The sequence below is a fragment of the Eleutherodactylus coqui genome, chromosome 8, assembly GCF_035609145.1.
Source record: "Eleutherodactylus coqui strain aEleCoq1 chromosome 8, aEleCoq1.hap1, whole genome shotgun sequence".
NCBI lineage: Eukaryota > Metazoa > Chordata > Amphibia > Anura > Eleutherodactylidae > Eleutherodactylus > Eleutherodactylus coqui.
Genome location: NC_089844.1, coordinates 7832342 through 7858948, shown reverse-complemented (window position 1 = coordinate 7858948; position 26607 = coordinate 7832342). Strand labels below are relative to the sequence as shown.

At 47.5% G+C, this 26607-nt stretch overlaps 1 protein-coding gene across 1 annotated transcript in view; it reads right to left on the bottom strand.

Moving 5' to 3' along the window:
• Positions 1-26607, bottom strand: part of THSD7B (thrombospondin type 1 domain containing 7B) — a 543321-nt gene that overhangs the window by 380135 nt on the left and 136579 nt on the right. The window contains exons 5-6 of the mRNA XM_066575161.1: positions 22153-22308; positions 21407-21607 (exon numbers count right to left, since the gene is read on the bottom strand). Coding sequence (XP_066431258.1) covers positions 21407-21607; positions 22153-22308 — 357 coding nt within the window. The remainder of the gene's footprint in view (positions 1-21406; positions 21608-22152; positions 22309-26607) is intronic.

Here is a 26607-nt window from a genome sequence, read left to right as displayed (position 1 = left end):
GCGAATGGCATATTTGATGTTGGGGAAGGCGCACCCAAATTTGTTAACTTGTCAACTGACCCAGTGGTAGCTGAGGCATTCGGGATTTCAACCAACCCTACTAGATGTGATGACGACAGATATTTGATATAAATGTCCTACTGATTCTGATTGGCCACATACAGAGAAGCCCGGGTGCAGGAATCGAATCGGGGACCTCCTGCACTCCAGTCAGTAGCTCTCACTACTGAGCTATCCAGCCGGTGGACAGTTGTATAGATAGTTGTATAAAGTGATTTCTTATATCATTAACCTTGTCAGGATAAAACTAATGTGAACTGTAATTGACCTGAGCCTGTAAGACTCGTTTAGGTATGCCCATTGTGTAGATCCTGTAAACCAATGGAGCTTTGTAATTAACTGACAATGAGCCATCAATTACTGATGGGTCTTGTGATCTTTGACTCCTAGATGCCTGATGGATTGGCCACCCACAGGTGTGTAGGACTCACAGTTGTCAATAGCTGCACGTACACATTTTTCTGTGCATATAAGCTGGGGTAGAACCAAAATGATCAGAGCAAACTGGACCTGCACTAGGGACGCCTTATGCAGTGATGAATCCCTAGGAGAAACTCTGATCCTTTTTGCTGGTGCTCTCCCAGCTGATGGTAAATTGGACAGATGATGACCAAAGACTCCTAGGTGATGGACTCTGCCCAGTGGTGGGTATTCATCCAGCTGAACAGATGTAGTTTATGTGTTGTAAGTATCTTCATGTGTAATGTTAATGTGTTCATGTATTTTGCTTGGCGATATCCGCATTTAACCTTTGCCTAAGAAATAGTGTAAAAGTATGCAATATCACCTATTTTATGTAAATTAGCTTACTTATCATCCATTTTATATAATTTTGTTCATTTATTATCTTATCAAATAAATTGTGTTGTATCCACCTACTTGTCCTTCTTTAAAGCCGTATCCGAACTTGTTGTCTTTTGAGTTGGCAATACAACAGTTCCTTTGCATGACTCTCAGCCATGTTTCTTGATCCCAGTTACCTAGTTCCTGCCTCCTGGTCCTGACCATGCCTCTCTCTTCATTTCACTTCCTATAAAAGCTTGGCCCAGCCATTGCATAAGTGTGTGATTATTCTGTTCCTTAGCACTGATCAAGCTCCACTTACCTGTTCTTCTGCCATTTCTGCAAGATCTCCCATTACTGACTTCTGGCTTCAGGTGCATTCTCACGAATGTATATCGGCTCGGTTTTCACGCCCAGCCGATATACATCGTCCTCATGTGCAGGGGGGGGGGAGTATGGAAGAGCCAGGAGCAGGAACTGAGCTCCGGCCCCCTCTCTGCCTCCTCTCCGCCCCTCTGCACTATTTGCAATAGGGAGAGGTGGAACAGGGGCGGGGCTAATTCTCGGACATTGGCCCCGCCCCACCTCTTTTCATTGCAAATAGTGCAGAGGGGCGGAGAGGAGGCAGAGAGGGGGCGGGAGCTCAGTTCCTGCTCCTGGCTCTTTCATCCTCCCCCCCTGCACATGAGGACGACGTATATCGGCTCGGCGTGAAAACCGAGCCGATATACGTTCGTGGGAATGCAGCCTTCCTTACTGAAAACGCTACTTGTCTCATTCATCTGTACTTCAAACCAAGACCTCCTGATACTAACTTCTGGCTTCTCTTCTGACTATAGTACTCGCCTCATTCATCTGTATTGCAAACCAAGACCTCCCGTTGCTGACTCCTTGCTCTTCCTTAACTACTCTCCAGACCTGTGGCTATTACACCCGAGGCTCCAACCCATCGCTACAAAATAATCATGCCCAAACATGAAGTCCATAGTGGCCACTCTAAGAAAACAGATTACAAAGCTCCAGGAATGTTGTGCCTCCTACCAGGAGAAGATTGCCAGTATGGAACAAGAGATCGAGGGATTAAAGAAACAACTCCTGGTGATGCACAATTCAGCACCAGACGTCTAGATTCCACCGCCAGTGAAATTTGAAGAAGATTGTCGCCAATAACGAGGTTTCCTAAATCAATGCCAAATCTATTTCCAGATGCACTGCAGCCCACCTTGTTTACCAGTGACTGGAAAAAGGTATTCTTCATCATCAATCTCATCACTGATGAGGTGCTTGTCTGGGCTTTACCATATGTAAAGATCAACAGTAACCTTCTTGATAGCCTCGATGCCTTCACAATCTTTGTGGGTCAAATCTTTAATGATCTGAACAGCTGTGCCATGGCCAAAGGAAGGTTACATAACTTATGACAAGGGCGAAATTCTGTTGCATAGTATATGGCGGAATGTTGTCGTTGGCGAATGACATCATGTGGAATCCAGCTGAACAACTGAGCCAATTTCATCAAGCATTATCTGACTGGATAATGGATGAACTTGCCAGAGTGGAGACCACTGATTACCTGGAAGACTTCATTCAGCTGTGCATCCGAATAGACCATAGACTTCCCAAGCATCAAATGAGAGACTGCAGGGTTTGGACATCAACACCCCTTTTTCCTTCAGTCATTCTACATCAAGGTCCCCGCTGAGAACTGAAGCTGCACCAAAACCGATGCAGATCAATGTCATCCACAAGCCCCTTTCCACTGCTGAAAAAGAAAGGTGCCGTGCAGAAAATCTGTGCCTTTATTGTGGAAGCTTGGGACATTAAGCCTTTAACCGTCGAAACAAGTTTCAGAGAACTCTCTACCTAGCCAATGCCAAGACCACAACCAATCGAGTTGTAATGAAACAAGGGGATGCCACCCAACACACCTGTAGTTCAAGACAGTGTGAAAACCTTTTTTCTGCTCCACCATTTTATCCTTCCAATTGAGATCTTAATGGGTAATCAGAAGAAGCAGTGCTCAGCGATATTGGACTCTGGAGTGGGAGGAAACTTCATGGACTTAAAATTCGCTTTTGACAAAAACATTGCCACCAGACTTAAGCCCATACTGATTTATATGGAAACTGTGGTTGGGTCACCCTTGTCCTTGGGATCTGTCAAACGGAGACAATCGAACTGGAGCTCTGCATGAAACCTGACCATCAAGAAATGATCAGCTTCCAGCTCATCTGATCCCTTAAATTTTCAGGGATTCTCAGGATCCCCTGGTTTTCTACCCACAATCCCAATATCAACTGGGAATCAAGTACAATTGCCTTCCCTTCAGAATACTGTAAAGAGAACTGCTAACAAGATCACTGGAAACTAAACAAGATCACTATTAAAAATCGCTATCCTCTCTCAATCCCAGAACTGCAGAAGAGGCTTCAGGTAACTAAAGTCTTTACTAAACTGGACCTCAGAGGAGCATATAATCAGGTTCAGATCCGCCCTGGAGGTGAATAGAAAACTGCTTTTAGAACAAGATATGGACACTTCAAATCTCTCATAATGCCGTTTGGCCTTTGCAATGCTCCCGCCACCTTCCAGCGCTTTATCAATGACATATTTTGAGACCTGTTTGACCAATTCATAGGGCATATTTCAATGGCATCGTTATCTTCTTTGCTAACTTGTAGGGACATAGCAAGAACGTTTGACTGGTCTTGGAACCACTTCAAAAGTCGTTCCAAGACCACCCAAACATCAAACTAGAGAAGTGTGAGTTTGAACAGACCCAAATACAATTCCTGTGATACATTATCTCCCCAGATGGCCTAAGTATGGATCCCAGCAAGATTAAAGCCATCCTGTATTGGCCCATTCCAAGAAATTTGAAGGAGTTTCAGCGCCTGATCGATTTTGCGAACTTCTACAGATGATTAATTAAGGACTTCTCAAAGGTCATCTCTCCCATCACCTCCCTCACACATAAATCACACATGTTTTCCTGGTCGCAGGAGGCACAAACTGCTTTGGAGAAACTAAAGACTCTTTTTACTTCAGCAGACAGTACTGATCCACTCAAGACCAAAATTGCCTTTTGTTCTGGAGGTGGACGCCTCCAACTCCTCTGTAAGAACTATCCTGTCACAATAAGTCAGAAATAAGATGCAACTACATCCTTGGGCATTTCTGTCCTACACCTTATCACCCGTGGAAAAAAACTATGATGACAGGAACAATGAACTTCTGGCCATCAAGGTGGCTTTCACCAAATGGAGGCACCTCTTGGAAGGAGCCCATAATCCAGTGACTGTTCTTACTGACAATAAAAATGTAGAATTTATCTGCACTGCCAAGAGGTTATCTGCAAAACAGATAACTATGGGTCTTGTTCTCCTCCAGGTTTAATTTCATTGTGTCCTTCCGCCCCGGTTCTCAAAATGACAAGGCAGATGCATTGTCCAGGATATTTTCGGAGCCTGAAGAGAGGTCAAATACAGATACACAATTCTGTGCCCCAAACATTTTTGGGGTATTCTGCATTCTGAAGACCTCCTAACAAAGCTTAAGGGAGGCTCTGAATGTGACCCTTTCCTCAGTAGTCCTTCTAAGGATGTAAAGCCATCTTTCAAGAATAGATCTTGGAGGCAAGAACACCAACTATACATTCCCGAGGCTGGTCAATTTGAAGTCCTTAAACTGGTCCATGATTCTAAGCTGGACAGTCACTTTGGGGTCACAAAGACTTTGGAACTCCTGCTTCATTCCTTCTGGTGGCCCAACTTCAGAAAGGATGAATGTTGCGTCCTCCGGACGTACAACCACAAAAACACAAACAAAAGGCACAACTGTGCAAAAAGGAAACAAAACCTAAGGAGAATTCTCTCCCTATCGTGACCTGACACGGGAGGGGGCCTTGCCTACTTGGCGGACCAACCGCTCTGACAAGTGCGAGCCTGCACGCGTGCCTGGGCCACTGAGCAGTCCCAAACAAAGCATAAAAGAACTTAGCTAGGAGCTTCAGCCAAGGTGTGTTCCTCCGTCGCTGTCCAAAGGTAACCGAATGATTGACCAGCACAGGAGATCATGCTGGCACTGTTTAAGTAGGAGCCAAGCTACTCAGCACCAGGTGCTGACTGACGTTACTCCTGCAACTACCACACCCCTCAGCTCCAGGAGAAGCAAGGGCACACCCAAAACCTGGTCTGGCCTGCAAGCAAAGTGCAGGCTTCAGAACGGCTGCAACAATGAAAAAACATATGTCACCTCTTGCAAATATGTGCCTGGAACAAGACACGACAAGCTCGCCCTCTGGGTTTCCTACAACCTTTTCCAGTCTCATCCATGGGGATCTATATCTATGGACTATAAAGTAGACCTTCCCTCCTCGAAAGGAATGACTGTCATCTTTGTTGTCATGGACCGACTTACAAAGAGGGCTCACTTCATCCCCATAAACAAGGTTCCCACTGCTGAGCATACTATGGAGTTGATGATCCAGGAAGTTTTCAGACTGCATGGAATACCAGGTGATGTCGTTTTGGACAGGGCATACAATTCACATTTAAGTTCTGGAAGAGTTTTTGCATGGCCCTGGGCATCACTATTAAACAGTTTTCCACTTTCCACCCCCAGTACAATAGTCAGACCTAGAGAACAAATCAGACATTGGAACAATATCCCTGATGATTTATCTCACACCTCCAGGACAAGTGAGTAGTTTATCTATCGACAGTAGAGTTCACGTATAACAATGCTCAACACAGTTCTACCACCCAGAGCTAGTTCTATGCCAACTACAGGAGGCACCCTGTTTTCATTCCTGACCTTCTTGCCAACACCCCTACCTTGACGGTCAACCAAAAACTGGCAGCATTGACTGATAGTCAATGGAATTGGAGGCCTTACAAGAAGACCAGGATGCCTTTAAAACAGCAGCAGACCGACACCATCAAGCGGCTCCTACCTTCTGGGTTGGAGAAAAAGTGTGGTTGTCCACTAAGAATCTTAAGGGTCATGTACCCTCTCATAAGTTTCGGCAAAAATTCATTGGATCTTTCCTAATTTCAGAGAGGGTCAATCAGGCAGCTTTCCACTTGAAGCTCCTGGGCAGCCTACAGATCCACCCAGTCTTCCATGTGTCCCTAATAAAGCCATTCCGGGAGAACACCGTCATGGGAAAGCAGCAATCACCTCCCCCTCTTATGAAGGTTCAAGGGTACAACGAGTTTGTTGTTGGAAAAATCTTTGACTCCCGAAAACACTGAGGAAAACTGTAATACCTGGTACAGTGGCAGGCCTACTGGCCTGAGGAAAACTCATGGGAGTCAGAATAAAACAGACATGCTCGAAGGCTTACAGAGGAGTTTCACAAAAGGTATCCCGGTAAACCAGGCCCTGGAATGTCCAGAGTCCATCATCGAAGGAGGGTCCCACTGTAAGGAATCGAACTAGGGACCTCCTGCACTCCAGTCAATAGCTCTCACTACTGAGCTATGCAGGCTGTGGACAGTTCCCTTGCATGACTTTCAGCTGTGTTTCCTGATCCCAGTTACCTTGTTCCTGCCTCCTGCTCCTGACCCCGTCTCAGTCTTGATTGAACTTCCTATAAAAGTCTGGCTCTGCCACTCCCTCAGTGCGTGATTATTCTCCTCCATAGCACTATTTGCTCAAGCGCCACTTGCCTGTTCCTCTGCCGTCTCTGCAATTCCTCCCATTACTGACTTCGGGCTACCCTTCCGACTACGATACTCGCCTTATTCATCTGTACTGCAAACCGAGACCTCCTGATACAGACTTCTGGCTTTTCCTTGACTACTCTCCAGACCTGTGGCTATTATGCCTGAGGCTCTAACCCAGTGGCTGAAATCCCTACACTTGGTATACTTTGCATGACTGTATGCAGAGAATTAAGGAATAAATGATGAAACATGCAACTGCAATGAATGAGCAAAGTGATTTGATGAGAAGAGTGTTTACCATGAGTGTTAGGAATAAAATGTTCAAAACAGTTCCCACAGTGTATAAAGCAGTAATCATGCCTATACTGATAACTCAGACTGGTCATCCAGTGGCGGAGGTTCTGAAAGCGGTAAGGCAGTTGGAAGATTTGGGAGACTGGGGTCTGGTCCATAATGAGGACCGATCACAGCAAGATTAAAAGCCAAATTGTAATAGAAGAACTCAGGTGAAACTAAATGGAGTAAGCAGGACAGAGATGTTCCTAGTTCTACTGAAAGCTGGGGTCCCATGGGATCCGTACAGATGAGGTCTGAAGAATATATAAGAAAAGGGGGTTATATGACCTTGGGGGAGAATCAGGTAAAAAAGTATGATAGAACTCCAAATGCTCCAATGTGGGCAGATAATTATGGTTATAACCTGTTGTTTAGTTTGCCATTTGTCTCACTATGTTCCTATTTTTCCTTTCCAAGGTAACGTGATGAGATATTCCGGTAATGATGTGCGGCTGAGATCTTTGGTTTTGAAAAATAAATGTTTTTACCTTTGTCTAATGATATGTTTTATTTTGTAGAGCCGACCTCAATACTGTTTGGGGGGAGGGGATGCAGATAACCTCCTAGCTTTGTTTCAGCACTGAATGTTGTAAATCCAATACCTGAATTCGGATAAGGTTTTTTGTAGTCTCCTGTTTTGGAGCTCCAGTGTATGTTCGGTTCTGAAAAACTCACATGTGTTGAAAAACAGACAATGTCTTTCTTATGCAAATTAGCTGTAGGAGAGTACCTGGTCTACTGTTTGTCCATGTACATGTGAAATGTCTATGTATATGCTAATTGTTTGTATGCAACGCAAGTGTGTGGTGTATCAAAGGGATGTTCTTAGTATGCCGGGAAGAAGCTTTCCTGCATGGATGGAAGACAGGAAAAGTGTGAAATCTGCATGATTGATGACTGTGTGCTGGCATAGTGCTATACACAAATTCATTTGCAGGAGTTGGAATAATAGTATGTCTACTTGGGATTTGTTTTGGGGGAAAACTATGAAAATTCTGTGAATATATTGCATAATAATGTACTTGTGAAGAAGTGTTTACAAATGTAGGAATGGGATTTGATAAATAAGTACCGTATATACCGGCGTATAAGACGACTTTTGAACCCCCCAAAATCTGCTCTGAAGTCGGGGGTCGTCTTATACGCCAGTAATACAAAAAAAAGGAAGTGTCAAAAAAATAAAATCATTACTCACCTCCCCCGGCGTTCTGCGGCGCTTCTGCAGGCTGTCGCTCCCTCCTGGTCCCCGGCAGAGCATTGCTTTCTGGATGCAGGGCTTGAAATCCCCGCCTCCAGAAAGCTAATACTGTGATTGGCTAACACACGCTGTCAGCCAATCACAGCCATTCAATGACATCATTGAATGACTGTGATTGGCTGAAGGCGCACGTGTGTTAGCCAATCACAGCCATTCAATGATGTCATTGAATGGCTGTGATTGGCTGACGGCCCTGCATCCAGAAAGCAATGTTCTGCCAGGGACCAGGAGGGAGCGACAGCCTGCAGCAGCGCCGCAGAACGCCGGGGAAGGTGAGTAATGATTTTTTTTTTTTTGTGCTCCACTGTATTCCTGGCGTATAAGGTGACAGTTGGGGGGTCGTCTTATACGCCCCGTCACCTTATACGCCGGAATATACGGTAACTACTGATGATGATGATGACGACAAATCTAAGATTATTGTGCTGTAAACCTGATTGACTTGCAATACTTGACAACCTAATAGGAATTATTACGATGTGTGTAAACGACTAATAACTCATGGGTTTTATGTACACTGTATATAATAGTTACTTGTGCTGTGATGAAGATAGATGAGGAATATTAGAAATATAACCTGCTGCTACAGAAAATGTATCAGGTCACTCAGGGAGTTTGTTGCGTTGATTAAAGGGGTTGTCTCGCGAAATCAAGTGGGTCTATACACTTCTGTATGTCAATTTAAAGGGGTTGTCCCGCGGCAGCAAGTGGGTCTATACACTTCTGTATGGCCATATTAATGCACTTTGTAATATACATCGTGCATTAAATATGAGCCATGCAGATGGGTCTTCTCCCTTCGGCTTGGCTTGGCACCATCGGCGTTTTGGCTCCGCCCCCTTGTACGCGTCATCGCGTAGCTCTGCCCCATGACGTGTGCCGGTTCCAGCCTCCTGATTGGCTGGAATCGGCACGTGACGGGGGCGGAGCTACGCGATGATGCATACAAGGGGCGGAGCCAACCCGCCGATGGTGCCGAGCCAAGCCGAAGGGAGAAGACCCATCTGCGCAAGCGCGTCTAAAAAAGCAAGAAGACACTGAAATTAGACGGAACCATGGAGACGAGGACGCCAGCAACGGAGCAGGTAAGTGAATAACTTCTGTATGGCTCATATTTAATGCACGATGTACATTACAAAGTGCATTAATATGGCCATACAGAAGTGTATAACCCCACTTGATTTCGCGAGACAACCCCTTTAAATTGACATACAGAATATTGCTTCAGCCATTTTTATGTTGGGCTGAAAAAAAGTTTTTTTTTTGTTTCAATCTGCCGTGAACTGAGTTATTTCTGCCAGGACATTGGAACTTTTCAAGTGTGATTTTAAATTGTGCCACGCTGCATCTGCCCATATGCTGTGACTATCCAACTGAGCCTGAAGAACTGACAAGTGCTTCTCACAAGTGTTACAATGCTGCTGAACTGTCTGCTGAACCCCAACCACCGGCTGATGACAAGTCACAGGAGGGCTACCTATAAAAGCTCCTCCCAGGGGACCTGAGGCAACAAATGGCAGACAAGGGGAATCACTACAGAATAAAGGGGCTCTATAGTCTACTGTGCATACCTGCACTTCTCACACCCAGGGAGATGGAGAATGGAAGAGATCGACTGACACCAATGTAACTAATTCCTCCTTAGGGTCTGTTCTTTGGCTAACCAGGGAATGTAGTGCAGTCATCTTGGCAATAGACCATTGGTGATGAGGACATAATACCCCCCTTGCTTCCCTGCAGGTTTAGGGTCTAAAAGAGATCAAAAGAATGAAGACCTGGACAGAAAAAGAGAGATTTGCATTCAACATATAACAGTTTTTGAATTTTTGTTTTTCGTGTTTTCCTGAGCCCAGATTTGACAAAATTGGTTTCATGTTAGTAGCAATAGAAAGTCTAGGGAGCCGTGTAATAATGTGAGATCAGATTCCCTGCCTGTTTATGTAATGCAGAACGGTTAGGAGGAATATGGAACATTTGGAAGAAACATTTAGAAGTTACTAATCCCTCATTTATAGAAGCATCATATGTCAAAGGAATATTCAAACCCGAAATTGGATGCTGATTTTATGCCTTTTAATCACATTGTGGAATTGTTGTATAATATATATTGTGTAATCAAAACCCCGAAATGATTCTCAATAACCAAGGGGGGTTAAATACTGAGTGTAGGATTATTTAGAGTCAATTCCATTTAAGTATTTCAGGCAGGAGTATCCGGAGTATGTAATATTTCAGACATGACTTCTGAACGATCATCGCTCTGGACAGAGTAAATAGGTTTGTGTCTAAGCCAACCCAATGTGCCCATCAAAAGAGGGGAAGTCAATATGATGGACTGCTGGAATCTCTTCTCTTGGGTAAGAAGTCATGTTTATTTCTGTGAAGGGTTATTTTAGTTTGCATATAAAGAGTCAACATTTTTGACCATGTGCAGCGGTTGGATCTCCACTCCAGAGATGAGCCGACACCTTTCTGTTTAGAAGACTGCAATGCGGACCTCTGCTCATCTGTATTGGAATAATATAAAAGGTCCTATTTTCTCAAATCAAATTGGAAGCTCTGATAGTATGGAGGCGTTGGTGATGGGATAAGGAGGTGTCATATCTGTAGAACCGCTAGATGTAAGGGAACCGTTGGTGACGGGATGAAGTGGTGTCATATCTGTGGAACCCCTAGTACTGAGGGAACCTTTGGTGATAGGATGAGGAGGTGTCATATCTGTGGAACCCATAGAAGCGAGGGAACCTTTGGTGATAGGATGAGGAGGTGTCATATCTGTGGAACCACTAAAAGTGAGGGGAACCTTTGGTGATGGGATGAAGTGGTGTCATATCTGTGGAACCCCTAGTACTGAGAGAACCTTTGGTGATGGGATGAGGAGGTGTCATATCTGTGGAACCACTAAAAGTGAGGGGAACCTTTGGTGATGGGATGAGGAGGTGTCATATCTGTGGAACCACTAAAAGTGAGGGAACCTTTGGTGACGGGATGAGGAGGTGTCATATCTTTGGAACCCCTAGTAATGAGGGAACCTTTGGTGATGGGATAAGGAGGTGTCATATCTGTGGAACCCCTAGTAGTGAGGGAACCTTTGGTGACGGGATGAGGAGGTGTCATATCTGTGGAACCCCTAGCAGTGAGGGAACCTTTGGTGACGGGATGAGGAGGTGTTATGCCTGTTGGTCTACTGGAGAAGATATTGTTTGTACAAACATAGGACAATTATTCACCACTAGGCTCGATTATCACCTAATTTGAATAAATATTAACTGTTAAATCTTCTATAATGTCGTACAATCTTTAAAGCGTAATGTGAGCTTTAACCCTTTCTAATCCACTGTCTGACGTCTGAAGACATTATGATTTAAGGCTGTTCAGCTCCGATGTTGGCAGACATCCATCGGGGTTCTCTTACTGTATATTGCCAGCCTCTCTGCTGTTGGAGTCTATCCAACGTGTCACCTCATGCAGTACTGGCTTTAGCCAGCATATAGCGCTGTTGTATAATGGCAGAAAAAGAGTAAGCCCCCTAGGAAAACCAGGATACAGATTGGATTAGATAGGCTTAAGTCTTGCTCCTTGCAGCGATACACCCTGCCTGACCCCCCAGCTTCACTTCTGCCGGGAATCACACACTGTGAAGTGGCCCAGAACACCATCCTGGGCCCCTTCATAAATGTCATACATGTTTGTCCTATGTAGAGGCACTGTACAAAGCTGTACTGTCATATCCAGTGTGTGTGTGTTACAAAACTACAGCGCTTGAGAGGTTAACTCTAATAAAATCCCTGCCTGCATGTAAATGTATCAGTTTGTCTTGCCATGTGGTATGAGATGAGGTTATAAATGTGAGTGCTTGAGAGAGAGAAGAGGTCTTCTATCTTGTCTACCTGAGAGAGTGCTAACACAGAGCCACATGAAAGCACCTTCAGCTTCCATGTAGGTGAAGATGGAGGAAGAGGAGCAACATCCTGTAGCGTTTGGAGTGTGCATGTGAAGGAGTGAATCCCATCAGAGAGAGAGAGAGCCCTACAAAAGTTCCAAACAGGTACCCGTTCACACTACAGGTTTTTCCTGTGCGGCCGTCCATAGCTAGGATCACCGCACAGAGGTACTTTATTGTGATGCCCACGCTTCTGCTGTGCGGGGTGTTTATTGGCTAAGCCTCCTTTAATAATTGTCTGCAGAGTGACCCCTACCCCCTTCCTCCCAATCCAGGACCGGTGACATACAGATAGCATGGACTGTAGGACCCTATTCATCCAGTGTATCCTCCCTACCTATGAGATATAGCCTGCTGTTACTTAAAGTGAATTTTACCTGCATTACCTGTTATACAAGTTATAATATTCAGTAAAAGTTAAACCCTAACCGTTCCTGGGGACCCGAAGGACTATACACAAGTGTCTGTATTCATGTCTCCACCGCATAGCATACTGGAGTGTGGGAATGGTGACATCACGAGTGATAAGTACTACTACTCCCCCCATCCCGTTTATTGGCATTCCCTATCCTAGGAGTGCCTGTGATACTGCACTGGCCTTGACTGCGTGTCATCCTTCTGGGACCAGAGCCTGGTAAGTGCCACTGTGACAAGTCAGCACTTATCCCTCCCAGCTCTTCACGTTAGCCAGGGTCACCCCCCCCCCCCCCCGGGGTGTTGCACACTGCACTACAGCAGAATATCCTAGCAGTGGGGCAGTAGGCGGCTACATCCCCAACATCTCAGTGTAGTGTAGCCAGGTGGGAGAGCAACTTGTAGCATAACTGCCACAGTGGCACTAACGCTGCACTACAGAGGTGCTACAAGGACTGTAAATGAGGGCAGTAAAAGAACTGTTGTACTGGTGGAGAGAACACTGGGACCCAAAGACAAGAGATTGCCAATCCAGAGAGGAGCTGCATAGAGATTGGGGACTTTATCAGCAACGATTTGTGAGTGAGGCCGGCCTCAGTAAAACCGCTAAGTATGCACACCACTAGAGACCAAAATGCTTGTGATAGAAAGTCTTGTCCTCCATTACGTAAAAGTGCCCGTGTACAGAGCCTGATAGGACGCGTTTCGGCACTTTTATGTAATAAAGGAGAAGACTTTCTATGACCAGCAGTCCGTTTGCTCATTTTGAGATGATCTTGCTTGGATTGCCCACCACGGACTGGGTGGTGAGGCCGCTCTCAGTGAGGAAGTCTATCCGTATAGGAATCAGCCCAGTGTTGGAGTGCGGCGGTGAGCACAGATTTCTTCTTCATCTTTCCTGTTATGATGTGGTTACAGCATTACTGATACTCGTTTATTGATGCTGCTATTAGTTCATCCTAAATGCAAAGTATTAGAGTTTTGTATCGCGCATCAAGTATTTACCCTTCCAGGCTTCAGTTAGCGGTGGGCAGCGGCCGGTGATTCCTCAGTAACACTTTGTTACAACTTTACTCCCTTTCATTTCTTAGTTCATTAATAATAATTGTACATATTTTGGTAACTCCTTCTGCAGCATCATATCCTGAATCTGTGTGATACTTGCACCTGTGGCCCTCAGCAAAGCTGGAGATGTATTCCAACTAGTCAGCAACAAACATTCAGCAAGAGCAGTATGGGGGCCCCTTGTCTGATGACTCTGTAACAAGCCTTTCACTGATGCACCAACCTCACTGCTATATTGAAACCTACCTGTAATTATGACTCAATACCAGCAGATATCCATGATCATATCAGGAGACAATGGACGGGATTGGAGGTTTTGGAACATATTAATGGAAGAGGGCTCCTTTAAAGGGGTATCTTGACTTTTATGACATATCCAGAGGATATGCTATTTGCGAGTCCCACAGCTGTTGTAATTTGTAGCCCCCGCAGTCCTCTGCACGGCCGAATGGAGCAGTTGGGGCCAGTGTACTCTGTGCTACGCAGGTTTTGTCAGTTCCACAGCATTCAATGGGAGTTATCTAAACTGTGGAGCACAGTCCGCGGTGCTCTGTTACGTCCAACAAGGAAATTATAAATATAAACAGCACAATAACGGGAATAACGAATGAATGGCAAAAGTAGCACAAAAGAAGGAATGAAGTCTCTGATCTGACAGGCTACCTATAAGCAGAGCACACGTCCTGAGAAAGATGACCCTGCGAGAAGATCTTGGAACACCCCTGAAAATGCCCTAGGTGGAACGAGGGAACAGAATCAGCTGGCCAGGAGCAGATAACAGACATAGCACAGGGAAAAGACCAACAGGCCAAAGATAACCTGCGACAGTGACAAGGGAACAAGCGAACACTGCAGGAATACCAACAGAACAGGAGATAACTGACCACCAGGACAAGAAATCCCACCTACACAGAGAGCATAACCAGCGCCTTCTGTGCAGAGGAGCGGCTTCAAATAACCAAACGGGTGCTGACTGACTGGCTGAGCAGTTAATGTCCCCAGAGCACCGTTTAAAGGGGTTGTTGAGGAATTTGGGCGTTTCTCTATGGATGATCTATCCTCAGGATCAATAGATGTTTGGGGGGAGGCCGATGCGCAGGATCCCTGCTGATCAGCTATTTGGTAAGCTGCTGTATTAGTGGACTGGGTTGATTTTTGCAGTAAACGGACAGCTGCAGTGGCCAGGCTTAGTACTGCAGGCCATTCACTTCAATGGGAACGTTGACTGAGATACCAAGCCTGACCACTGCAGTACCAACAGAGCTGTCTGCTTCCTGCACAAGCACATTGGCTTGGAGATACCTGTTCAGCAGGAGTTCCTGGAGACGGATCCTCACCAATCTGAGATTGATAACTTACCCTGAGGATAGGCCATCAATAGTTTCAGACTGGATAATCCCTTTAACCAATTAACAGCAAGGAGTAATTAACTCCTAGCTGACTAGTGCCGAAAGACAATACACACATGCCAACGTGGCATCTCACGTGGGCTGCGGCTGGCATCGCGACGACTCCCTGGACCCACGAGCATCCGCCAGCCATGCCTACAGCTCCCAAGTTATGGAAGCAGCCCACTCATTCCTGCTCACCTCTCTTAGAGTTACGGTAACAGTGTAGCACCGCGCTCTCCGCTGCTTCTGGGCGGCCATGTTTGGCCAAGAAAGAAAAATACCTTTAACTATAAGGCACTTGCACAACTGCAGAAGGCTACGAATACGGTGCATCCGCCCCATTTACTGACGGCGCCATTTCACTAGATAATCAAGCATCTCAGACAGTAAATAAGCGCCAAATAGTCCCACAACGGTGATTATTTAGAGCGCCGCCTTCATTCCAGCATCCCTTTCACACTACTGTCTCAATTATAAAACAAAAGACTTTTAAAAACCCAATTAGAGGATTCTGAGTTAACAGTGCGGCGCCCCCATCAGGAGCCGCTCACAAAATAGGCTCTCTGGAGGGGCCGACACAGACAAGCATTGCCAGGACAGACAACGGATTCCATTGTATGGTAATTCCCCCCGTGACCCCGGAGTGCGGTATAAGGTCACATGACCAGTGTTCTGTGGATCAGTCTCAGTGTGAATCCACATTAGATGAAAGATCCAGCGATCGGAGCGACTTCTAATGAGGCCGGTCATCAGTGCTAGACTAGCCGGGGTCTCACCGCCAACCACAGGGGGTTCTCATGTAACAGTGTGGAGAGTATACTGAGAATGGCGTGACCGAGGAAAACATGCAGCAAAAGGGGATCCTGCGGACGGAAACAACTCATCACTGAAAGGGGTCGGAGGAGGATGTCAGGAATCGTTCTGACCAACAGGCTGCACAGTCAGCTGAACACAACGCTGGAGCTCCAACTAACGTGTCCGAACGCACAACTCGCCGCTCCTCCGCACGGATGATATAACAGCGGGCGACCAGTTCCAGCGCCATTGTGTCTAAGAGGAACAGAAAGACTCCAGCGGGCAAAAGAGCGCAAAACTTGTATCACTGAGCAGCGGAGAAACATCTCCTGGTCAGATGGGGCCAGATTTATGTTGGGATGGGAGGGCAGAATTTTGCACAAGCAGCATGAATCGCTGACCCCTTCCTGTCAGCCGGTCAGAACATGTCAGCACCGCCATCTAATCTGCAGCAACTACAAGACACTTCCTGTCCGCAGGGGCCGGTATTCCTGCAGGAGGATTTCCTCGCTGAGTGGGATCCACACAGCGATGAACCAAAGAAGACCAGCGCCACTAGATGGGGCTACTAAGGGGCCGTTAGTGTGAATGGCCTGCTAGTATTGGCCGGCCCCCCGGACGGCGCTGCGTTACATGGAGTTTTCTCAGACATTTCATCTCCACAGAAATCAAACTTTTTTAAAGTTGTGGAATCAAAATCTACTCGTAGGGTTGTTGCAGGGAGCGTATCATTCCTGATCTCACGCCGTCCGCCATGAATATATACGTGAGCGGCAGCCAGTCTCCTCTACTCCACAGACCAGTAACCCCGCCGGCGATTCCCAGGACAGTCCTTCATCACAGTCCCTCCAGTGGCGGCACGCTGCAGGCTGATATGTGGGGAACACGACTAGTAGATGAACCTACTTATATTACATCACATGGCTGGGATCCTGCACCCCTCGGCTTCACAGCTTTCAGGATGACTGCTTGCTGTCAGTGAATAGAAGCATCACTACACCCTGAAACTAAAAGAAAAAACGCAACGCATCTAACCGTCAGGACAGCGGCGGGTGGATACCTGCTGTACATACAACACATCCAGCAGCACTAAGCCTTCTCTAGTTTGCTACAGTGTATCAGTGCAGTGTGTCTGCCTGGAGTCCAGGCTGTCCAGCACCTCCAGGACGGGTCCAGCTGGGAGATGTCTCATGTTCCACCTGTACAAGGATGTTGTGGTTCACTGACAGCAAGAAGAGATCTTTATTTGCACAAAACTAGAAAACCTCTTTAAAAAGCATTAAAAAAAATATGATTTTATTCCACAAATCTCGCTGCGGGATTTGCCATAAAATACACAGATTTGGCTGCGGATTGTGACGAGCCGCACGGAAATATATGATGTGGATGTAATATGGCCAACATCCAATTTAGAGAAATCCCATGCGCTGTGAATCCGCAGCCCCCCCAACACTTTGGCGCAGTCCATTCATCACCCGACGCGTATAAAGGCCATGGGACCAGAGAGCAGAGCTTGTCACCAATATGGAGGAGAACCTTCCCTCCCGGGGGCGGAAACCTGCAAAACTACCAGAAGAGAAGAGACCCAACCTGTCCGAGACTACAAGACGTGCGAAGGGAATGCAGGCATGAACGCACTCTAGGCGGGGGAGGGAACATGCAGATTTATGCTACAGGAACCCCTCCCCTTTATGCATAAGGTCACTTAAAGAGACCCCCCAGTCTGGGGACAACATCCGGTTGCTGGCTTTCTTCTCTGCTGATGTCCCGCTATTTCATCAGTTCGGGATCTTTCTTTCTGCCCTTCGAGAAGACTGCAGCAATTTTTTTAGCTATGTAATGCACACTGTGCACCCCTCTCTGACTGCTGATCATGTGAGCAGCACCGGCCAATCAGAGAGCAGGTATAGTGCATTGGTAGTCTAACACTACTATTGCACTGTTGAGATCAGGTAGTCTAAAGATTACATTGGCCATCTTGGCCAGCTGAAGACGGGACCGGGGCCAGCAGATCACAGAGGCATCGGCAAACAGCAGTCAATATAAGTGACCCATGCTGTCCTCACTGAGAGCAGCATTAAGTAGTGACAAGCCGTTTCCAGCTGTCTGTCACTTAGAGGGTAATGAAGTGGTTTTTAAGAACTTACAGCTTGTTTCTGCAGCTGCCTAGATGCTGCTAGCCCCGCCCGCCTTCAGTGATTGGCAGCTTTCTCAGTATGTAGTCTGTGTGGTGGGCGGGGCTAGCTGGTCCTCATTAACAGACTGGAACCATCACTTGCTGGGACCTGCAGGAGCATATAATTTATTTGTATAACGCCAACTTATTGCGCAGCGCTTTCATGCAAGGAGAACACAGACAATACAAGAATTATATGATGATTGTGATATGCAATTGGTACAATTAGTTTGAAACAAAGGAGTGGGGGTGATACAGGAGGTACAAGGGGGTGGGGTGATACAGGAGATACAAGTGGGTTGAGGTGATACAGGAGGTACAAGAGGGGGGTGAGGGTGATACAGGAAGTACAAGGGGGGTAGGGGTGATACAGGAGGTACAAGAAGGGTGGGGGTGATACAGGAGGTACAAGAGGGGTGTGAGGGTGATACAGGAGGTACAAGAGGGGGGTGAGGGTGATACAGGAAGTACAAGGGGGGTAGGGGTGATACAGGAGGTACAAGAAGGGTGGGGGTGATACAGGAGGTACAAGAGGGGTGTGAGGGTGATACAGGAGGTACAAGAGGGGGGTAGGGGTGATGCAGAAGGTACAAGAGGGGGTGAGTGTGATACAGAAGGTACAAGAGGGGGTGAGTGTGATACAGGAGGTACAAGAGGGGGGTGAGGGTGATACAGGAGGTACAAGGGGGTGGGGGTGATACAGGAGGTACAATAGAAGGGTAGGGGTGATACAGGAGGTACAAGCGTGGTGGTGGGTGATACAGGAGGTACAAGAGGGGGGTAGGGGTGATACAGGAGGTACAAGAAGGGTAGGGGTGATACAGGAGGTACAAGAGGGGTGTGGGGGTGATACAGGAGGTACAAGGGGGTGGGGGTGATACAGGAGGTACAAGAAGGGTAGGGGTGATACAGGAGGTACAAGACAGGGGTTGGGGTGATACAGGAGGTACAAGGGGGGTAGGGGTGATGAAGGAGGTACTAGGGGGTGGGGGTGATACAGGAGGTACAAGGGGGTGGGAGTGATACAGGAGGTACAAGAGGGGGGTAGGGATGATACAGGAGGTACAAGGGGGGTAGGGAGTGATACAGGAGGTACAAGAGGGGATAGGGGTGATACAGGAGGTACAGGGGGGAGTGATACAGGAGGTACAAGAGGGGGTAGGGGTGATACAGGAGGTACTAGAGGGGGGTAGGGGTGATACAGGAGGTACAAGGGGGGTAGGGGTGATACAGGAGGTACAAGGGGGTTAGGGGGTGATACAAGAGGTACAAGAGGGGGGTAGGGGTGATACAGGAGGTACAAGAGGGGGGTAGGGGTGATACAGGAGGTACAGGAGGTGGTAGGGGTGATACAGGAGGTACAAGGGGGGGTAATACAGGAGGTGCAAGAGGGGGGAAGGGGGTGATACAGGATGTACAAGGGGGTTGGGAGTGATACAGGAGGTACAAAGAGGGTAGGGGGTGATACAGGAGGTACAAGGGGGGTAGGGGTGATACAGGAGGTACAAGGGGGGTAGGGGGTGATACAGGAGGTACAAGGGGGTTAAGGGTGATACAGGAGGTACAAGGGGGTTAGGGGTGATACAGGAGGTACAAGAGGGGGGTAGGGGTGATACAGGAGGTACAGGAGGGGGTAGGGGTGATACAGGAGGTACAAGGGGGGGGGGTTAATACAGGAGGTACAAGAGGAGGGAAGGGGGTGATACAGGATGTACAAGGGGGTTGGGAGTGATACAGGAGGTACAAAGGGGGTAGGGGGTGATACAGGAGGTACACGGGGGGTAGGGGTGATACAGGAGGTACAAGGGGGTTAGGGGTGATACAGGAGGTACAAGGGGGTTAGGGGTGATACAGGAGGTACAAGGGGGGTAGGGGGTGATACAGGAGGTACAAGGGGGTTAGGGGTGATACAGGAGGTACAAGAGGGGGGTAGGGGTGATACAGGAGGTACAAGAGGGGGGTAGGGGTGATACAGGAGGTACAGGAGGGGGTAGGGGTGATACAGGAGGTACAAGGGGGGGTAATACAGGAGGTACAAGAGGGGGGAAGGGGGTGATACAGGATGTACAAGGGGGTTGGGAGTGATACAGGAGGTACAAAGGGGGTAGGGTGTGATACAGGAGGTACAAGGGGGGTAGGGGTGATACAGAAGGTACAAGGGGGGTAGGGGGTGATACAGGAGGTACAAGGGGGTTAGGGGTGATACAGGAGGTACAAGGGGGGTAGGGGGTGATACAGGAGGTACAAGGGGGTTAGGGGTGATACAGGAGGTACAAGGGGGTTAGGGGTGATACAGGTGGTACAAGGGGTGTGGGGGTAATACAGGCCAACTTATTGCGCTTTTATGCAGGGAGAACACAGACAATACAACAATTATATGATGATTGTGAAATACAATTGGGACAATTAGTTTGAAACAAAGGAGTGGAGGTGATACAGGAGGTACAAGGGGGGTGGGAGTGATACAGGAGGTACAAAGGGGGTAGGGTGTGATACAGGAGGTACAAGGGGGGTAGGGGGTGATACAGGAGGTACAAGGGGGGTAGGGGGTGATACAGGAGGTACAAGGGGGTTAGGGGTGATACAGGAGGTACAAGGGGGTTAGGGGTGATACAGGAGGTACAAGGGGGGTAGGGGGTGATACAGGAGGTACAAGGGGGTTAGGGGTGATACAGGAGGTACAAGGGGGTTAGGGGTGATACAGGTGGTACAAGGGGTGTGGGGGTAATACAGGCCAACTTATTGCGCTTTTATGCAGGGAGAACACAGACAATACAACAATTATATGATGATTGTGAAATACAATTGGGACAATTAGTTTGAAACAAAGGAGTGGAGGTGATATAGAAGGTACAAGGGGGGTGGGGTGATACAGGGGGTACAAGGGGGGTAGGAGTGATGCAGGAGGTACAAGAGGTGCGTTTTTAGAGCGCATCTGAAGTTCAGTGCATCGGGAATTGTCCGGATGCCTTGGGGTAGAGCGTTCCCGAGGATGGGTACAGCTCTGGTGAAGTCCTGGAGGTGAGCTGTAAGTTGTTAAAAACCACTTCATTACCCTATAAGTGATGGACAGCTGGAAACGAGTTTCTGTTACTACATAAGGGTGCCTACCCACTACAGTTTTTTTTCACTGCAAAATTCGCAGCATTTTTTTTCCTACAGGGGTCTCACGATTTTGCGGTAAATTGCGATTTTGCGCGATCGTGATTTTAACATTACAAGTCCCATAGACGCCTGCAGAAAAAAAAAACGCTACGAATTTCGCTGTGAAAAAAAACAAAACTGTAGTGGGTAGTCATAGTCACCCATAGTGAGGAGAGCATAAAATACAAAGCAAGATCTCTTCAAACATGTCTACAAAAACATTATTGACGGGGTACCTACCTATACATGCCGCTAGAGAGACAGCATCCTTCCTAGGGAGGAGAGCTATTTTGCATACTTTTCCCAGGGTGCATTGCTCTAAAGACTCCCTAGAAGCTAGCAGAAGGTAATGCTAACGGCCCGGGGACTCACCGTCCTCTCCGAGGCAGGTTGTGTTTATGTCGTATTTTCCATGTCCACATTCTCCGTTTTCAGGGACACAGTGTAACTGCCCGGACACAGACCACCTATGGCACACCGGATCCTCACACGGCACCGATTCTACCAGGTGGAGACAGCTTCCAGCAGGTTTTGTGGACTGCGCTACCACTTGTCTTCTTCTGAATTTAAAACCTGAAACAAGAGCGGAGTTACTTCCTGTGTGTATGGCACCGAAAGCATGAAGTGACTGAAGGTGCCACCAGCACTTACCTTCTGCTTGACTCGCCTATTTGTACTTCCAACAGTTTACTCTTTGATACAACGCAGGGATGTAACTATAGGGGGTGCAGTTGCACCCGGGCCCATAAGGCCAATCCTCTCCATATAGGGAGCCCAGTACTATGACTAAAGCATTATAGTTGGGGGCCCTGTTACAGGTTCTGCATTGGGGCCCAGGAGCTTCAAGTTACACCTCTGGGTACGGGTACAGATGGAGGGGGCCCAGCTGAACTTCTGCACCCTGGCCTATTAGTCTTTAGTCACGCCCCTGATACAATATATCAAAGTTCCGTTGAAATGCCAATAGACACATATATCAGAATGTTACTTTTTGGGCTGTTGGTTTGGGGCTCGGCACAGGGTTCTGATCATTCATGGATCATTTTTTATGTTTTTGTGGCTGTATTATGCCTGAATGAGCTACATTATTCTCATGTAAGTGTTTTATAGCAGCTTACCTTTTCTTCCATGAGGGTCCAGGCAAGTTTCATGTATACATGGTCCCCAGTCAGTCCACGGAGACACCAAACAATCTGATCTGCAGGGGATGTTGCACATCTGAACTGTAGATGGTGCCGCCTCCACACAAAACTCCGGTTCTACAGGTCTCAAGCCTAAACAAGACAGAAACAAGACATAGTACATTTATATATTCCCAGGGGCAGACTGTTGGTTATTCCCGAAGAGTCACTCATGGGGTCTACCTACAAAATAGCTTTATGACAACTCAATAGGACATATAAAATACTGATCATTTGGTGTACAAGTGCAGAGAGAGAGTATTCAAAACAATCTATATAAGCTTGCACAGTGGGCGGCGACTAACAGAATGGTGTTCAACAAGGAGAAATGCAAAGTCCGACATCTGGGCAAGAAAAATGGACAAAGCACATACAGAATGGGAGGAATTGGGCTAAGCAGCAGCACATGTGAAAAAGACTTGGGTATACTAATAGATCATAGACTGAACATGAGTCAACAATGTGATGCAGCAGCCAAAAAGGCAAACACAATTCTGGGATGTATTAAGAGAAGCATAGAGTCTAGATCACATGAGGTCATTATCCCCTCTACTCTTCCTTAGTCAGACCTCATCTGGAATACTGGGTCCAGTTCTGGGCACCCCACTTTATAAAAGACAACAAACTGGAGCTCAGAGAAGTGTTACCAAGATGGTGAGCGGTCTGCAAATCATGTCCTATGAGGAACAGTTAAAGGATCTGGGAATGTTTAGCTTGCAGAAGAGAAGGCTGAGAGGAGACTTAATAGCTGTCTACAAATATCTGAAGGGCTGTCACAGTGTAGAGGGATCAGCCCTATTCTCATCTGCACAAGGAAAGACTAGAAGCAATGGGAGGAAACTGAAAGGGAGGAGACACAGATTAGATATTAGACAGTGAGGGGGATCAATGAGTGGAACAGGTTGCCACGGGAGGTGGGGAGTTCTCCTTCAATGGAAGTGTTCAGAGGCCGGACAGACATCTGTCTGGGATGATTTAGTGATCCTGCACTGAGCAGGGGGTTGGACCCGATGACCCTGGAGGACCTGATGACACCAGAGGACTCGATGACACCAGAGGACCCGATGACCCTGGAGGATCCAATGACCCCGGAGGTCCCTTCCAACTATACCATTCTACGATTCTATAGATTATATCTAGCACTTATTTTCCGGTCCAACTTTCCGCTGCAGTTTCTAGGATGCCGCACTATTTGCTCTTTTAGGTTTGAGCTGGATACTATATGTACTAGCTGATGGTTTTTGTGGGGGATGGGACTCGTTCATTATTTTAATACAGGGGTCCTATTGAAGCGGGGTTCTCCAGTAACCGGACTTCCCTTTGAAAAAAAAAACCCTTCAGGTCGCTACTGGTGAGACGTCATGTTTTTGCACATAGCCACCCGGCTGTTTTCCTTCACTCGCCGTCCACGGCCTGCACTCTATTATGTTGGCTTCATATCAGCAGCAAACACAGTATACCCACACATGTAAACCACAAACGGCTACACCGAAGACGCGTGATTGCAGCTCCGGGGGTCTGTGAGGTGTAATGTGTTTCTGCAGGGAGACCGGACTCTACCCCTTGGGATACCATCACTGTTTGTGCTAATGTTAGGTCATAGAGCCCGGGTCGCTCATCGGCCATCTATATTATTGGAGGGCAGGTAGTGTCGTTCACTTGTTTAATGGCTTTTACCAGAAGAGCCCCATCCTGCAGCGCTCGATGTGCCGCACCATGAGTCCATCAGATGCGCATATTCCTCCAAGCCCAGCACTTGGTGATGTACATCATTCCATGGCCACCATGACTGGCATCAAGACCCCTCACACAATGTCCACACGGGCCGTGGCAGAGACTGGTACACCATCACAATGCGATCCTCAGTGCTGCAGCATTCCTCCTATTAAGCCCTAGCGTTTCCATCATAAATCATTCCTACGACTTCCGCCAACCATCATCAGCATCCTGCATCTCCTCCAGATAAGCTCCAGCATTTACGGTATTCGCCGACTGTGCGGGTTATCTCTCGCATCCGCTGTACATACCATCCATGCTGCATCCCGGTAATCAGAGCTGGCGGTCAGAAGAAAGGACGACTTTGTGTAGAATCCATACCGCGCATTCTTCTTGTAAGATAAAGCCCGTTGGAGTCGCTGCCGCGCTCGCTGCTCGCCGTGCGGCGCATGAAGCTTTGTCTTGATAAGAAAAGAAGTTCTATATAAAAGATTAGCAGTGAGAAGACTTTACCGCCATCTATACATCCATCTGCAGCCCGGGAGATACACAAACCGCTTGGCATTCAGCATTTATCAGTCTAATCAGCGCCGCTCGACATGACGGATGCTTTGTTTCAGAACCCTCACAACTGGAGCATTCTGGGTAATTACTATAGTCTACCTACTCACAGGCTGACGTTATACGGTGTAGAAAGCGGACGTTCAGGAGTGTTAGGTGGACAATCTACAGGCCAGCCAGGCAATCGGACACCGAGAAACCGGAAAACATTTTTTTATTAATTCGGAGAAATTCAAAAAAATGATGAAAAACTGTAGTTTTTCCACTGGCCACTAGATGGCACAGGAACTGCTGATACCCCGTTGTTCAGCCGTGCTCATAAATACTCTCTCTATAAAGGGCAGATGTATAATGACTGCATTGCTGGAGACTAGATAGGCAGGAACGCACAACTGAAGATAGCCGAGGGTGTACAGTGAGGGCAATATCTGGGGAGGGGGCCGTAGACTTCACACGGCTTGTAGGACTCTGCCAGTCCTAATCATTGGCACAAATGCTCTCGTTAAAGGTGACCACGGCTAAAGTCAGGTGGTTATCTGACCCACAGTCATAGGTAGCATGGACCCGACCATTGCAGAGATTTATGGGGGTCGTCTTGTAGACATGGCTGCTCGTATAATGGCCAACAAGTTGTCATGACAACCAGGAACTTGTACAGGATATCCCTCGGGCTAGGTTGGGTTCCTCCATCTGGGCTATAGATGACTTTACACTTGAAGGCGTTTTCTAAGATCAGAAAAAAGATGGCTAAGGTGGGGGTGATGACGTTCCTGTACTGTACACCAACGTGACCCGGCAGCAACTCACTGGCCGAGCGATGCATAGCACGAGAACCAAAGACCCACGAGGACCACCGCGGCGGCGGGAGCAGCGGGGAACGGATCGGGCAGTTATGGCTCCTTTATTACTTTATGGTATCAGTTTTTTTTGATTCCATAAAACCCCTTTAAGACGGCCATCAGCTGACCGCTCATGCAGCTATTCCCTCCGACTCCCATGCACACTTGGCTCGGTGGGCCATGCAGGTTTCTTTAATAGGCAGAGATGTAAGCCGGTGGCGCTCTGGTAGCACCTTACCTTCTGCGGGCACTGGATATTCAGCATGCAGAAAACCAATATGCCCGATTCTTCTTTACCCCAACAACAACTGTTGGGGGAGAGTAAAAAGACCCCCAAAATTGTTGGGTTATGGCTTAAAGCCCTGTAGGTCACTTTAGTCAATACGACAAGATACATTCCCTCTAGGTCTCATGTCATCCAGCTCGTAGGGGGGCACCATATGGATGTAGGCTGGTAATGATGGCCCCCTCTTACATCGGCCTGCTCAGATGATCTTCTTCCTTTGTGCAGCAGCTTCTCCTGTCTGTCATCCCCCCTCAGATGTTCTAAGGCGCCACTGTCAGCCCATCTGTGCCCCCACCATACCATTGCTCTGCTACTATATTCATGTTATGACCTTGCTTCTGTAGCTGTATTTTTGTTATGAGCTTGGTTCTGGTATTGTATCTGTACTGAGGATGATATCCGCTGTAATTATGAGCTTGATTCTGTATTGCAGGGCCAAACTTAGTTCTGGTGATACATTTAAATACCAAGCTTGGTTCTGGTACTATATTAGTTCTATCAGCTTGGTTCTGGATTCGTATTTCTGTACCAAGTTTGGTTCTAACGCTGTATTTACACTTAATCGGTTTCTTTAATTTTGGATTACAAAACCATAAAAAGAAAATCCAAATCACTAAGGCCGCTTGCAGCCGGGCGGGTCGGATCCAGCCGTGAGGATTCTTGCCGCGGGACCCGACCCGAGCGCCTGCAGGGACCAGTGCGTGCTCACCTGCGCCCGCGGCTCCAGCTGTTTGATGTGCCGGTTTGCCGGGCAGCCGGTGCATGCGAAGACCGGAGCTGGCGGCCGGGGAGTGAAGTTTCTGTGCGGGGCTCTGCGAGCCCTGCACAGAGATAGAACATGCCGCGGTTTGTTTGCCGCGCGAGATTTCGCGCGGCCGAACCGCTGCTGTCTGCATAGGATTGCCTTTGTTAACGCAATCCTATACAGGCTTCCAGCGGCGGAAATCCCGCGGGAAATCCTGCCGCGGAATTTCTGCTCGTGTGCAGCGG